Genomic DNA, 16679 nt, shown 5'->3' on the forward strand with positions numbered 1-16679 from the left:
ATTACTAAAAAAGGAAAAAGAGTTGCACAGATTTATGTGTACTGGAATCATTAAGGTGTTGACCATGTTTTCTTTGATGCCTACTCATAAAACTTCAGCTTGCAGCTGGTCTTCTTGTGAAAACTTTGCCAGCTTTGACTCTAAATTTTCTCTGTTCTTAGGATTTGTCTGCCTTTTTCAGTGGATTGCTAGCATATACTCTGAGTCACATTTCTAAACATTATTAGGTAAAAAAACTACAGAGATGAGTTTACAAACCATGATAAACAACAAGGAGAAGGAAGAGCTTGGAAGATTGATTTGGGTGTATGCATGCATGAACATTTTGCTCAGCTTATCAACATTACTGCTAAATTACATGTTGTTTTCCTGTGTTGTTCTTTACTGATAATCTCTGGTTCTGTGCTCTCAGTTGAGTTTCTAGAGACTCGCTGTTTACATCAGTAGCAGATGATTGATGATGTAATGTATTTGGGTTGATTCATTATATCTTGAATTATTAAAACACACTGCTTCTCTTTGAAGAGCTGAAATCTGAGCACAATTTGCTGCAAGTCAGAAATCCCTATGAGTAAGAGGAGCCCCAGAAACTGGTTGCAGCATAGCAGGGAATACAGAGAGCATCAGAAAAATCTAACCCTTTATTGTTTTTTTGTGTGCTACCTTCTACACAGAGATTTGACAGCTACAGCTGGCTTATTGACTTGGTAGTCTCGCACTAATTGACTGCCAGCTTTGATAGGGGAGCCTCTAACCAGTTGAACTCTGAGCAGGCATGTAGGTTACTTGCCAATGAGAGTTTTGGGGGAGGAGAAAATTTTTGGGTGCACGCCTCTCAGAACTGGCTCCCTGAAAGAAGATGTGAGGCTTGGTGTGTGTGTGCTGTCACAGGCAGATACTCAAGGGCAGCTAAGAGTGAGCTCGAGTGCTCTGCTTCCACAAGGGAGAGAAAGGCAGCTGCAGAAAGTACAAGCTGGCAGGAATCATGGCAGACCCAAGCAGCAGAAAGGAAGCAATTAAAAAATGCTGGAGTGCTACATTCAGTATTGATGGCTCTAACTTTACACTTGGTAAGCCTGATTTAATTTGTCTTGTTTCTTTTCTTTTCTTTTCTTTTCTTTTCTTTTCTTTTCTTTTCTTTTCTTTTCTTTTCTTTTCTTTTCTTTTCTTTTCTTTTCTTTTCTTTTCTTTTCTTTTCTTTTCTTTTCTTTTCTTTTCTTTTCTTTTCTTTTCTTTTCTTTTCTTTTCTTTTCTTTTCTTTTCTTTTCTTTTCTTTTCTTTTCTTTCCTGTATTTCGTAGTAGTTCTACTAAGTACAGCTAAAAGACAGCTATTGTCAACTGCCATTTGTCAATATGTGCCTCTAAAATGTACAGATGCCCTGCAATTTTTGCCTGAATTGGTTTTGCATTCCATCTTCTGTATTTCTTTCACCCAAGAAACTTGCCTTTGATATGCAGCCACTTCTTTTGTTTTTGCTTGGGTTTTGCAGTACTTTTGTTTTGGAACCTTACCTCAGGAAAGCCTGGGCTTCAGGATTGCAGGTTTCCAGCTTGCTAGCTGCATTTCTTTCCTATGAACTCAGAATGTCATCCTTGGGAGCCTTGGCTTTCTTTGCAATATTTTATTGTTTACTTAACCAATGTTTCCAAATTCTGTAATCTTTTGTCATTTCTCACTTTGCACAAAGATATATATGTAATAGTTAACAAACACAAGAAGTAGAATTGCTGAGGCAATGAGAAGTATTGAGGAAAGATTAGGAATTTTAGGATGGATTGCTGTAGTTGTTTGGAGAATGCTGTTTCATATTTATGTTTGCTGTCTTAGGGGAAAGTGAGGTGTCTCAAAGTGAAAGGGCTTTTTCCAATAGACTTGGTACACAAAATTTGAGGATCCTCTGAGCAGACTGCTTTGCTACAAATGCTTATCTTACTAGGGTATGCATATATATATGTACCCCTATACATATCCATATAGATCTTAGAAGCAAAGCAAGCTTACTTGTAATAATCAATGGAAATTCCTGTTGAATACTTTTAAGAAGACAGAGATTCCACTTCCTTGCCATTGTGAAATAAGAAAGTTTTTCCTGGGTGATACTAACATAATTGGGTCAGAATTTCATCTAATAATGATAGATACAAGCTTTTATTGGTGTGGATGGACATACCTGTTAAGTCCTCTGATTCATGGAGAATTTGTTTTGCAATCATTAACATCATGCAAACATTAGGCTTGTTGAAAAAAACTGGAGATATATGTGTCATTAAAACATCTTTACACAGTTAAGATATCTTAACTATCTGTTAATGTTCATATAGCACTTTAAAGGTGAAACTGCCAAGCCAATGCTACTTTGGAAATTTCTTTCTCTAATGGGAAGGCCCTCTATAGGTTGTTGCAATATGCTCACTTTTTGCACCCCCTATCTTAATCTCTTGCACTCTCAGCATCATTATTAGTAGTGGATTTTTATCAGTTTGTGTCAGTCTGGTGGATGAACGTTTTCTTTTTCTTTGGGTTTGTTTTTTTGGTTTGTTTTTTTCTGGGGGTTTTTTTTGGTGTTTTTTTGTTGTTGTGTTTTTTTTTTTTTTCTTGTTTTGTTTTATTTTTTTTAAATTCAGGAACAAACCAACAGGATTGCTGGGTTTATTGCTACTCATGCTCACAATACAACCAGGCCAATTTAGGGTCAAATGACTCATGGTTTAGAACTGAAGGTTGTCTTGGGTAATCAAAAATCTAATTGTATTTCGTATCTATCCATGCCCAAAAATTATAACTGTCTCTTTTAGGTTACTGTCTCTTTAAGGTGGCATGTCTGGAGGTCTGGAGCTGGAATCATGGGGCAGGCAGGTGTGGTACACTTTAAAAGGTTGGAGCACATGGGCAGAGTTCCCTTTTTCACCTTTTGACTTACTTTCTCATCCCTTGCCACACTTCTTGGCTTTCACCTTAAAGCTGAGGTAGTGTAGGCAGAGGCTTCCTTTTTGTATTCTCTTTTGTGTTGTGGCATTTTGCTTAAGGCAGAAGTTGTTTCGGGAGGAGGGGGAAGGCGTTTTGGGCTAGCCACCCAGAAGAAACTGCATTTCTGCAATCAAAAACTGTTTCAGAGTGAACTTTACAAACCTCTATTGGCAGTGCAAAGCTTGAGCTGGTCCCTCACCAGGCCACCCTATGTTGATTCCAGGAGACTGTTTCTCTCCACCCACAACACACCAGTGGCTCAGAGGGCAGCAGCACCAACACTGGTGGAATACAGTGGGTGGCAGAAGGAAGCAATGAATGGTGGAGCTCACCCCATGTGTGCTGGCAATTCCCATATGCCACTAGAACTGCTTTGTAACCTCATACCTTCCCAGGAGGGTTTACTGCCATGCTTTCCCCTTTGTCTCCTGAACTGCATGGTTGCCAGTGAATGCTGCCATCTTGGTCAGATGCCATTTTTGCTTTGTCTCCCTACATGTAGTTGCCTGTGATGGATGCTATCTTGAAAGGGGTACTTTTGCCATTTTGGATTTCTCTTTGTCCTCAGGGAGTTAGTGAGATTTATCAATTTTGTATCTAGTGATTAATTACTGTTATTTTTTGCCTGTTGTAGTTTTGCTTGTTAGTAAACTGCTATTTTTTCACTTATATCTACTTGGATTTAGTTTCTCTTTATTGGTGGAAAGGGACTGATTAAAACAGTGGGGGAGAACTCATGTTAGAGTGATCCCCTTTAAATTGTCTTAAAGCAAGACTCAAGTTTTTTCTGCTTCTTGGGACAGTTGTTGCATTGCAGATTCTGTGCTACTTTTTTTTTGGTGTGCATCTGTACTTGATGCACACAGCATATTGATTCTATGATCTGTCTATTATATAACATTTATTTTTGTATCTGGGCAAGTGTGCATTGTATTGAGTCACATAACTGCAAAAATTTGTAAACATGCTATGTAGTATTACCAGCACTGTGTGGTAGACAGACCTAAATGATTCAAGTATTTGTTAATCATTATACTGAAGAAAATAAATCTATCCAAGAAACCCCACAGCAACATTAGTGTCATGGGTTGGTGCTGGCACAGTGCCAGTGCACCCATTAAATATATTTTTCTCAAATGGCTACTGTGAGATGTGACCAGAGACAGTGTAGTGCAGGTTCAAGCTTAGAAATAAAGAAAAAAACTTTATTAACCTACACTACAATAAAAGAAACACACAAGAAACAGAATAAAAATGTTCCAAAACATTCCTCTTCCTCCCACCCAATTTCCACCAAAGCACAGTGAGACAAAACCTTGGACTCTCGATCAAGTTACCACCTCTCAGATAATCAATTCTCAGTCCGTCAGGGGAGAGAGAAGTCCTTCTTGTACCATAGTCGTCCACTGGAAACACAGTTGAAACCTCTTATGTTTCCATGTCACACATGGCACTGCCTGGAGAAAATCTGCCATTGTGACATCCTTCTTCCATGTACAGTGCTCTCACCACCATCCATGGACCAAAACTGCTGATAGGGTTCCTTTTAAGGATGCTCTGCCAAGTACAAAACACAACAATTTCTCGTTTTGGACAACAGTTCCCCCCATTTTCTCCTCCCCTGGGGCCAAGGGTCTTGAGAACAGAGATCTTCTTCTTCCTGAAGACAGAGGGCACCACCACACCCTCCTCATCTCTCTCTGTTTACTCCACTCCTGCACATGGTGTCACTGCAGCAGGTCACTCTCTTGACTCAAGCCATTGCATCCCCCTAAATGCAGTCTCTCTGTTGCAGGAAAATTGGTTCAGTCTATGGCTACACAAGAAAAAGTCCAGCCAAAAGCCACTCCATCATCTCCTCCCACCTAGGATTCTTTCCCATCTTCTGACATCTCAGGGCCCAGGCTGTCTCTCTTCTCTTTCAGATCAAGGAGGATTAATGTTTCACAAAGCCTTCTTTGTCCAAGAAGGTGTTAAAATCTCAGCCTCTGCTGCTCCCCTCAGGATGGCTGAAATCTCACAGCAAGCTACCCAGGACTCCCATGGCTGGGCACCTTCCCCCTCTTCTCTTTCTCCTTTGCCGGTGTACTGCCGGCACATGATATCAAATTTCCAGGTGGCACAGGATCTCTTTCTCTCTCTCTCTTTCTCTGGTGGGGGGAACAAAAGACATCTTAGTGTTTCTCCACCCTTCCATCCTACAGGGGCTGACCCTGTTCCATTCCCTTTACCCCCTTCTCTGTCTCGGGCTCCAGCCTACCTCAGCCTAGGCTACATGACTTCCCCATGCAGCCTGTGGCTGGGCAGGGAAGGTCTGCATGCTTCACTGACTGGAACAAAAGAGAAAGTTCTTCTGGGATTTCTCTGCTTTTAACCCCTGTGTTCTCAGAGGCATATCCATAACTTCAGTGGTTACACCAGGTGTCAATATTCAAATCTGACCACTGATTGAATATATATAACTTATATAACTTCCCGAGAAAACTCACTTCCTTATCAACCTACTACACTTAGTGTGTCAGGGATGAACTTAAATGTCTTTTTTTCCATCAGATGAGAATTCTATTTTTTGTGTCCTGATGATTTTTAAAGAAGTTCTTGGGAAATGTTGAGCTGCTGCATCTGCTACTGTAGTATTAGCTGAGAGAGAAGGCTGATACCCTTGAGGAACAGAGAAATATTAGTTTGAGAGAAAGTAACTTCCCTTTGGGTGTGAAATGAATCATGCTAGTTGTCATGCAACATTTGCAAATTGTTGTCCAACTCTGTTCCAGACAGAGGGGGAACAACACACTGGGAGTTTGGGTAGGTCCATGATGAAATATCTGTACTATTAGAAGAGAAGCATGGTAATAATTGTAACTTCCATCTTCACTATTGTCACCTCCAATTGCATGGTTGAAAGCACTGGAGAAGGATGTTTGGTCATTCCGTTGCTTCTTTTGGTGTACTTGGCAGTGTACAGTTTGCAATTGGTCTCAATGGTCTTAAATGTCTCTTCCAACCTAAATGACAGTATGAAGAGAATATATTTTGCATTGATTCACATTTATACTGACTTCTAAGAAATCATGATCTTCACAGTGTTTTGAAAACTGATTACTGACCATGAGACTTACTAAAAATTTTAATGAAAATTAGTGAAAGACCAGGCCCTAACATCGAATATGAAATTATGAGGGCAAAGAAGAAGCCTGGTGCAAGAAGAAGTACTTGCTGAAGGCTTGTAGTTAAATACCCTTGCCTCTCTGGAGTTGGCCAGCATCTGCTTACAGAGCAGAGCAAACTAGAGCAGGTTCTCAGCTGTTCTAATTTTCACTTTAGCTGCTTACCACATTGGTGTTGGGACACAAGAGTTGTGGGAACTGCACACTTCCCAAGGACTTTACAGTTACCTGCAGAAGAGAGGGATGTGCCATACCAGAAAGGCAAACGTGTGACAATACTATGTAGCTTTCTTCTGTATAAAGGAACACGGTAGTTGCAAATCCTTTTCCTCTAGATGCAACTGTTTTGACAGAGACTCTGAGGAGGATTGAGATGCAGTGGCCCAGTGAGGATTTTGAATATTCCACTTTTATGGACTTCTTGCACTGGTAGTTGATGGAAAGATTGGAGCCACAGTGTGAGCCATTTAGTGGGACTATTCAAGAACTGGAATCATGCAACTTAATTTGCTCTAGAAAGCTCAATCTGTCTCAGATGAAGGCTTCAAGATCTTTATTTGCCATTGTTTTTTGTTACCAAATTTCAGAGTACATGGAGTTTTATATATACAAGATACTGTATTTGAAATCTTGTTTGATTTTGGCTAAGTCTTCCTCCAATAAAACATAACAGAGAGGAAGTTGTGGCTTTTTTTCCCCCTTGTGGATTGCCTTATCACTGCTGTGCAAATGAGAGACTATTAACTCAGAATGCCAGTTAAGTGTTATTTGCTGTTGTAATTGACTTTCTAGAGGTTGGTCCACTGTCTTTAAACCTGGGAAAATGATAAACACAAATATTGATATGAAGATATTTTCCTTCAGCATTTATTACATTTCTATGTCTGAGAGCTTAACTTCTGTAAAACTCCAGTTTTCTGCTTTTAAATCCAGAAGCATAACAGTGGCAACACTGTTTGTCTTATCCAATGTATAAAATAAATTTTTAAAAATAGATTTATAGAATGAAGTGGTGAGGAGTTCTGTTGTAACTTAGGTGTTGTTGGAGAGGAAGGATGTGGCACTGAAACACTTAGTCTAGCTCACAGCAGTTCTTTATAAATCTTGTATATAACTTTCTTTATGAAAACACTCTCTTACACTTTTTGCATGTAAAAGCTTTCCCTCCAGTTACTGTGGAAGCACTGAGTTTTGTTTTGTGGTGATTTTTGATCCAAACTCAAGGTGCAGATAGGGCAGAAAGTGGAGACACCTGGCTGGAGATGAGGACACCTATTCTCCTTATGCTGGATCCTAGACCAAGAGTTTGTCCCCCACCCATCTTCCATGAAGGAAAGAAATGCAGTGAGGCCTCTTGTACAGACAACAAATGATGTAACTCCCTACAAGGAGGGACCCGATCTTACCATGATGAGAAATAACATTGCCTATGCTTTTTTGACTCTCTTGTTTTTGGCCAACTATTCCTGCTCCCAGTGCCTTCTGAATTGATACAAAGGTGTTAATTTCAAGATTCCGATTTTCTAGAATCCCTAAATTTCAAAACAAATAAAGAGGTGTGAATTCTTCTGTGCCTTTTGAGCAATTTCAGGCAGGCAGGCAGCCAGGCCTGTTCCTGAGCAGGCAGGCTCTGACAGGGAGAATCTTCTCTCAAGACAGTTCCTTCTCCCATGTTGAAAGCCAGATCTCCTCCTCCTCCTCACCCCCATCCCTTCTTCCTCCTCCCCCTCCCCCACCCCCCGCCCCCACTGCTGCTCAAACTCTAGTAGCTTTCAAACTAGCTGTCTTTGGGGATTTCTGGTTTCTCTTTTAAACCCTTGTGCTCTGCTAATTTGTCTGTTGTTTTGATGTAGTGCAAATACAAGCTCATTTTTCCTAGTTCTGTAACTTTGCATAACTAAGAAAGCAAAAGGCTCCTGGACATATAATTAACTTATTTGTGTACTAGTGCAAATCAAATCAAGGGGCAGAATCCTGACCAGCAGTAAATATTCATCACTCCACTGCAGTCAGGAGAACTGCAATGATTTAAATGAGAAAAGGATCTATCCTCATCTTTTCCAGTTAAAGTAAAAGTTGCTGTATGTTGGAAAAGGAACTGGTCTAAATATAAGGCAGGCAAATAATGCAGCTTTTCCATGGCTTGCTTGCAAGACTTCAGCAAGGTTATGCTGATGTAATTTTGCTCCCTATTTCTCCTTGCCAGGTGACAGAGCTTGTATCTAGCAAATCTGCTGAAACTCGATTCCAAATTTATAATAGCTAGAGGCTTGAAATTTTTAGGACTGAGAAATGAACCCATGATTACATCCAATAGCTCTGTGCTATGACTATATGGAAATTTAGAGATGTGGTGCAGGGAAGGATGCAGTAATTACAGAATAGACGCACTTAATGAAGTCTCTACTGGCTTCCCAGCTGGTGAGTAGAATGGTTCACTGGAACAACATGAAACAAGTCACTTGGGTCATTATGTCACATCCTCTCTCTTGCTGTCATAGCAGCTGCAATCAGTCTCCTGAAAATTTTTCTTATGTGCAAACATCATCTCTTTCCATTACATGGCAGTGCATGGTTTGTCTCTTGCTGCTACTGCTGCATGATGATACATTTCATGTCTGTTGATTTAGTACCCTTTCCAATCACCTCACTCCTCCTTCTCACTGTTGTGCAGAGTGATGAAACCTGCCAAGTGTATTGGGAAAGGGGAGAGGGTAGACAACTTGCTCAGTCAGTACCACTTAATTCCATTTCAACTCCAAGGACTTAAAGTAGATTTATAGCCATTGGAGATGAGGATGACAATTCTGGATTAATGTTGCATATTCTTTCTCTTTTAGTATTGATAGTCAATCATTATTAGGAGTCAAAGCATTCCAAAATCAAATTTTACTTGTTTCTTCCCCACATACATGGGTAGCTGAGGTCCTTGCAGTTCTGCTGTATGGCATACTGATTGCTTTTTATGGATTAAATTTTTCACTTTTTTTTTTTCTTTCCATTTTTGGGTCTTGCATTCTTGAGCTGTGGTAATAGATCTGGTCCCCAGATTTTGTTCTAGTGTTTTCCTCTTTATATTTTTCTCTCTTTTATTTTGTACTTTGTGAATGCTAGTGTAATTTTGTTTAAATAGAGTCAACTGAAAACTAAGCTTTCTTGCTCTGGTCTCCACACACAGCTAACCACATACAGAAAATTTCCAGGGAATTTTTTTATTGCTCAAGTGGAGCAAGTCATTTAACACTTTTGGAAACAGACTTGAAGTAGAGATTATAAATATGTTAACTTTCTCTGAAACTACTTACAGTAATTTTTGCTCTGTTTAGAATACTGTTTCAATTTTGTTCTTTTTTTTTAAATAGATCTTTAGATGAAGACAAATAATTTACACGTATGAGGCAGACAGCCTTAAGAAAACCTAAAAGGAGATTTTAATTCAAGCCATGATTCTGTTGTTGGACTTGCACATGAAACCTTACTGAAGTAACAGGATTTTCCAAACAAGCGGTCTTCAGTTAGTTGCAGGATGAGAAGCTCTGTTGCTTAGTGATAAAACATATTCCATGATTAGACTAGAACAATTGCTCTTTTCCTCAAATGTCAAGTTGTTGTAATTGTAATTGTAACCCTCTAGGAAGTGAGCAAAGAATGGAAAGCCAAGGAGAAAAAGTACTCTCTGAAAATCATAGGTGCTATAATATGTAGGTGCCAATATATACGTGCTCCAAATGCAAAGTGTGTTTTCCTCTTTGATTAAAACTGACATTTTGCAGGATAGGATGTTTATGCTTGATGTGATATGAGTAGCAGAATACTTAGCTCATTTAGTTGACACTGATTTACTCCCCACCTCCCAAATCTGTAATTATTACCAAATAAGAATACTGGTAATAATCACTATTTGCCATGGAATGTACTCTGAAAAAGGAATCTTCAGAATGTACAGACCTTATTTTGTGACACTGTACCACATTATATTAACCTAGAGGAGGGACATGGTCTTTTCCCCCAACTGCTGGCCATCGATTTAAAAACAATCCAATTTTTTTCCACCTTGAACATTACCGTAAATTCAGAATTACAGATTTTTCAGGCTGCATTATGTTCTGACTCTTATGCAGCCTTGGTAAGTCAAAATATTATTTGGTCTCAAATGGGTATTTTTATTTTTTTTTTAACTATCATATAAGCAGATTTAAGAAATCTCTGTCAAAGTTGAGGGAAAAAAACCAAACATTTTCTTTCTTTGCCAAAATCTGAGATTTTAAAATACAAAGTGATAATCAAAGCTGATTTCAATCTGAGTCATAGGTCAGGTGATCTATATAGGAGAGCAATCATCTCTGAACTACTCAGTTCAGTATGAATATACTCCTTCCTCTGCAGAGAGCTTTTGCTGTTAAGACCTTTTAAGGGAGCACGGATTTAACTGTCTCTGTGTTGCATCTGCAGCAGCACTAGTACTGAGGCTGAAGACCTTATATAATTGTCACAGCGATCCTTGAAGGTACATATACCTTGTTCTATGCAGAAGGTACATATAGCTTCTTCTATGTACCTTCTGATCCTTGAACACACATATTCTTCTGCTATCCACCACCTGTAGGCTGGCAGATAACTCCTGCTCCACCAAGAGGCCAAAACTGGTTTGTCCTGATGTTTCCTCTGTTGTACTGATTCAGCATTCACTGTGGCCTGCTTACCTTTGAAGCTGCTGAAATAACACTGTCTCTAGAAAGACTTAAAGGATTTTTCCATCCAGAATCAGTGATGTGCCTTAAAAACCAAGGTGTCTGTTGGGAGATGTGGGGGAGATGTAGCATGTATTTACTTCCTAGTTCAGTCTCCATGGTATGTGCAATGAAATATGGTGTTACTAAAAAATGAACTGCTTTTCACAGGTATTTAATGTAGTGGCTTTCAGAGGAACCAAACAAACAAAAGTATTTTTCCTTGGTTGATGTTTCAATTTAAAGAGCCATATGTAACTTCTTAACTAAGACTGATATTGTCTTTTAGCCAGTGTCAGTGTCTTTGCTCTGGGCCTTCATCAAGGACCTTTTAAGCACAGTGCAATAAATTATCTGACTCAAGCCTTGGGTCTTTTCTCATTTTATCACAGATTGACAGCAAGTGGATGTGAAGCCTGGTGAACCTTTTAAAGATACAAATTTTAAATTTATGTAGTATTAAGACAAAACTGTCTTCTTTTAAGTGGGAAGACAGCTTTGGGGAAAGAATATTATGTTACACTTGTCACTACTTTTATGGGTGTTGGTAGTTTATGTGAAGTAATATTGGTAACTCAGGCAAGATACTTCCAGTGGCATTTTTCATGTCTGAAGTGCTTAAAGGTTTGGCTATACTTGCTTCAATGTAGAGATTTAAAAGAAGGAGTTAAAAAAGATTTTTGATTTTAAAATGCAGAGCATGTTTGTGTGACTAAATGCTTTTGCACCACAACTGGACACCAGTTGTTAGAAAGGTGTCAAAAAAAGAATCTCTTCTTCTTTCAAAGAAGAGCTGTCTGCTGGTACTCACCAGCAGATTGCCAGTGACAGTGAACTGTGAAGCAGCACTTGGTTTCTATGTAAGCCAGAAGTTTCTATATACACTTTAGTCATCAATCTGAAATTCAATTGCTTGAAACAATTATATCAGATGGCATCATGTCACCAGCCCACCTCTGTTACAAGCTTTAGAAAGCACACAACCTGAAAAGAAAAAGGACCAGTGGTCATAGTCCTAACATCTGCACCTGCAGCTTATGAAGTGGTGTAGTGTTACTGTATGGTATGGTTGACTTGCTGTATTGAATATTAATGAGAGGTTTATTTACCAGGATTATCTTTTGTAGCTTTTTGCACGTTATTCTTTGTGAGAAACCCTTCCTATTTGTTCCACCTGGCAGGTGAGCCAAAGCAGCATTAAGTTCTGTTAAATCAGATTTGATTTCATGAGTTGAAGATGGGAAATCCTGCCCTGTTCTTGGCCTGCTCTCTGAAGTAGAGGCAAAAATGCACAGTCTGTTTGTATCCTGGTTTTAAGGTTATGCAGTGCTTCAGGGCAGGATTTATTACTCAGACATTTGGACTCCTGAATGGAATCCTAAAAAAATCTTAAAGTCCAGTATATCTGATCCCATGCTGCTTCAAAAGTACATGAAGAGTGCATGCACTGGTGTCAAAGTGTTTATGTGGAAATTCACAGCAACATCCATGGAGTGACAGTGAATGAAGGGAGCCAGAAACTCAGTGCATTTCCATTAAGTGACCAACTTTTGCAATATTTCTAGGGCCACAGAGGTGTTCACATTCAACCTCCTGTTCCTGAGACAGTGCACAGAAAAGTGAGAAGGGAGAATTCTCTGATGATTAATACAAAGTTGCTAAACAGTTAAGGGGAGGAATTATGATGAGGCCTCTTCAAAAAAGAGGTTGTAATACCCCTTTTCTACTGCCCATGCAAACCTACTGGTGTTGGTAGATGAAAAAGCAGTAAACTTCAGGGCATTTTCAGTCAGAGCTACCACTAATATACTTCAGCTGTGAATCCACTCTGCTGTGTGGCATGTGCAATAATCACCTATATAGGATTCCTGTGATTAAAGGAGATAGCAGGTCTGCCTCTTCTCGTCTTTCTGTCAGTATGCAGATGAAGTGTTGATGTTATTGGCAAAGAAAGGAGTTTCTTAGGCCTCATTTTAAATATGCATGTGTGTATTTGTTTGACTTTATGGAAACAGAAAGGTAAAGCAACTATGCAGCAATTGTACAAAAATTTAGGAGAACTACAAATGATCAAGTGTTAAAGTCAGAGAAGACCTGTGATTTAAAGAAGATCCAAACAGAGGAGTCATACAGGCATCATTCACACTTAACTGCCTTTCTTGTTTAACTTTTCTGTCCCGTTGGCTTTTTGAATTTCATCGGGAAACATTAGAAGTTATATGTAGGAAAAGAGGAATGGGAAAAATTGCATGTTCAGAAATATATATAGGTGTCCTCCAAGGGAAACACAGAACAAGGCGTGGGCTTCCTGGCATATGCTTCCTCAAGTATTATCTAGGTGTGCTCTGGGTGACCTCTGGGCTTGGATGATGCCTGAGGCCCCTTCCTGTCCAGGAAGGGAGGGAGAGCAGGCACCAGAGGAACTTCCTGAGAAGTCCCATTCACAGCCACAGGGCTAAATCTGGATCCCCTGGGATTGCAGAATGAAATAGAAGGGCAAAGGAAATGGTGTATAATTAGTCCCTATCAAAAACAATGGGATTGTTGCCTTGTAAACACAAGTATTGTGTAAATAAAACTTCCAGAGACTGCATGTTTTGAAGTTCCTTTAAAGTGAACTCTCCTAGGAGCTAAGAGATGGAGCCCATAGCATGCTACTGTTTTGCACAGTATGACCTGTTCATGTGTAGGAAGATATCTGATGAAAACCTGAGTGCGCAAAGTAATGATCCCAGGGATGCATACAGATTAAAAATAAAAATAGGATGCTGGGAAAGAAATATGCAAATCATGTGCAAATTATGCAAATTTGAAAATAGTGAGTTCATCTCTTGAAAAAGAAAACTCAGAAATGCCTATTGCCTTTCCCAGTCATCTCTTTGTCTGATACAAACAATGGAAATCAGAGGCAGTGGATCTTCTTTTCTTTCTGGCTTTTGGAACAGACCCTGTGAGAGAAAATGTAGACATAGCCTCCTACTAGAAATGTGGGTTTGACATATAGTTAACTATGTCAGCCATGCTTCCCAGTACCTGTAAGTCTTTTATGTGTGTTCTGAGCTCACATTTTTAGAGGAAAAATAGCAATAGTTAATAGGAATAATAGCTCAACATTTATACAGTCTGTTCATTGTAGCACAGAAGTATATCCAACTAAAGGAAAAAAAAATCAGTCAGATTAGCCATGTTTCTTTTTTTAGTAAATCAACTATCCTGAAGTGCTTGTTTTTATGTACTGCTACAGAAATCAGTCCAGTCCAAGCTGTTTAGTATTGCAGTCTTTGCATAGGGGGAGGATGAAAGATGATGTGTGTCCTAAAAGTATGTCCTATTCATCTAATGTACATAGAGGAGACAACATAGAGGAAGATCACAAGAGCTGACAGGTTTTTTTTAGAGCTTCTGAACTCTCAAGGAGGTCTGTCTCCTCAGTGCATCTTGTAGCTGTGGGAAAAGGTGAAAGCGTACAGAATCACAGAGTGGTTAAGGGTGGAAAAGACTTCTGGAGGGCCATCCTGTTCAATACTCCTGCTCAGGCATACCCACCTATACCAGAATTGCCTAACAGCATGTCCAGATGGCTTTTTAATATCTTCAAGTATGGAGACTCCAAAATCTTCTGAGCAACTTGGGCCAGTACTTAGACAAACTCACAGTAAGAAAAAAGAGGTGTTTCTTTATGTTCAGAGGGAACCCTCTGTTCTTCAGTGTGTGCATATTGCCTTTGGTTTTGTCACTGGGCACTACTGTAATGAGCCTGTCTCTGTTCTTTCTGCACCTCAGTCCTACAGGTATATCTACACACTTATAAGATCCCCCTAAGCTTTCTCTTCTCCAGGTTGAAGAGTCTCAGCTCTTTGACTTTGCTTATCCATGAGGTACTTTAATTATCTTTGTTGGCTTTTGATGCACTCGGTGTCCATCTCTCTCTATATCTTGCTCAGGGAAGTGCAGACCTAGACCCAGGACTCCAAGTGTGACCTCATCAGTGCTGCATAGTAGGGAAGAACCACTTCCATTGGCCTGCTGGCAACACTTAATGAAGCCCAGGACACTGTTAAGTGCCTTTGATGCTAAGGCAAGTTGCTGGCTCATGTTCAAGCCCAGATAGCCATCTTACCCATCAGTGAAGCCAGGCTTTGCGCTTTGGCGTGACACTACTGTGACGTCTCCTCTCCTTTATGAACATCTGGGCTAGGGAAGAGAGAAATTGTGGCACTGCACAGTGTACTAGTTCCCTTCAGGTGTCCCAGCTGGAAAATGTATTTTCAGGCTGCACTCTTGTAGCCTGTCTCCAGCCTTGACAAAATGCCTCCTCCCATTGCATTGGGTTATACAGTTGAAACAGGGCTGCTGGACAGAAGGTGTGCACATCTGTGCTGTAACTGAGGGAATCAATCTAATACTGCATGACCTCCTATGTTCTGTTTTGTGGCATACATTGGGCAGAATCAGGGCAGTTGAAAACAATCCAGGGCAGTCGGGAATAAAAGGCAAATGCAAAGTACCGTGGTTAGGTTTTTTATTCTTCGAATGTCTCTATCACTGCAAACGTAGCCCAAGATACCTTTATTATGGATACAAACGCACAACCTCTCTTAATTCTTCAGGAACAACTTGTTTACACTTGACTGCACTAATATCATAAAGAGGCATGTTGTTGTTGATAGTTATCAGAACCTTTCTGTCTTCATAGTGGATGAATTTACAAAAGCTCCTAATCAAGTGGTAGCTGGGGCTCTGCTGTCAGGTGTGAATACAAGCACTTAACTTATGTCTCTGTGATCCTTAAAAGTAAAACTTGCCCTCCCAAAGCATCACCTAGTATTTTAGTACTGATGCAGAGTAATACATCTATGAGTCTTGTATTTCCAGGTAACAGAACTGCATGTTTGGCTGAGTGAGGAAGCAATTATATCCCTGTCAGTTTAAGTATCCATTAATAAAGTGGTCTGGAGTCACTGCATTTTCCCCATGCCAGAGGATAATTTGATTTGATGTTGTATTAGAGCTGGCAGGTACTTGAGGTTAAGAAGGCTTGTTGCTCTGTGATGGTTACTGGACATCACATATCAGAGTCTGAACTTCTGGTCCAGCATTCCTTTAGCTGCGCACAGGTCAGTGATTTTTTTTTTTTTTTTATTTTAAGGATCACTCTATTTTATCCCTGCAGCACACATTGTTTAATTTTTTTTGTGTATGTGCAGCAAGGGGATAAATATGCCTGTGAGAAATTAGCTGCTATTACAAAATTCAGATACAAAGGGTCACAACCACAAGAGCTTATTGTCAAACTGTACTCTACCAATGGGGAAAAAAAAAAGTTTCCATGGTAACTTTCTAATGAATTTACTTGAGAACCTTTCCAAGAAGAACTTTTCCCCATCAGATTAGACATTTGTGAGGTCAAGCTCCTCTGCTGTAGCTACAACTGCACATGGTATTGCTGGTAGCTTCTACATAGCCCAAATATTTTAAAGGAGAGACTCTCAAGCATGATCTGTACAAGCACCGTACATAACCAGGTCAGGGCAGGATTTCACTTAATTTAAGGCATCATCAGCTGAGGTAATCATGTTGGCTTCCTTTATAATCAATGAAGAGAAATATATTATTTTAAGGTGCTGTTCATTTTACTTGTTTTAGACATCAGTCTTAGTCTGAGTTGAATCATGCCCTAGAAGTGTCATTTTCTTTCTACTTGCTATAAAGGGAGCTGCATAATTGTATCACAATTGTCAATATTTTTATCTGGGGAAATATCTGTATCTGCCCCTCTCACTCCCCATATACTTTTGTAATCTAGAGGCCTA

The 16679-nt window shown here is 39.7% G+C and overlaps 1 protein-coding gene across 1 annotated transcript in view; it reads left to right on the plus strand.

The window, feature by feature from the left end:
• Positions 1–985: 985 nt before the first annotated feature.
• The window catches only part of LOC128805229 (dual specificity calcium/calmodulin-dependent 3',5'-cyclic nucleotide phosphodiesterase 1A-like), a 360529-nt gene continuing 344835 nt past the window's right edge, over positions 986–16679 (plus strand). Inside the window, 1 exon segment of the mRNA XM_053973819.1 lies at positions 986–1070. Within this exon segment, the coding sequence (XP_053829794.1) occupies positions 986–1070 (85 nt within the window).

This window comes from Vidua macroura, chromosome 1, assembly GCF_024509145.1.
Source record: "Vidua macroura isolate BioBank_ID:100142 chromosome 1, ASM2450914v1, whole genome shotgun sequence".
In the NCBI taxonomy this organism is placed as follows: Eukaryota; Metazoa; Chordata; class Aves; order Passeriformes; family Viduidae; genus Vidua; species Vidua macroura.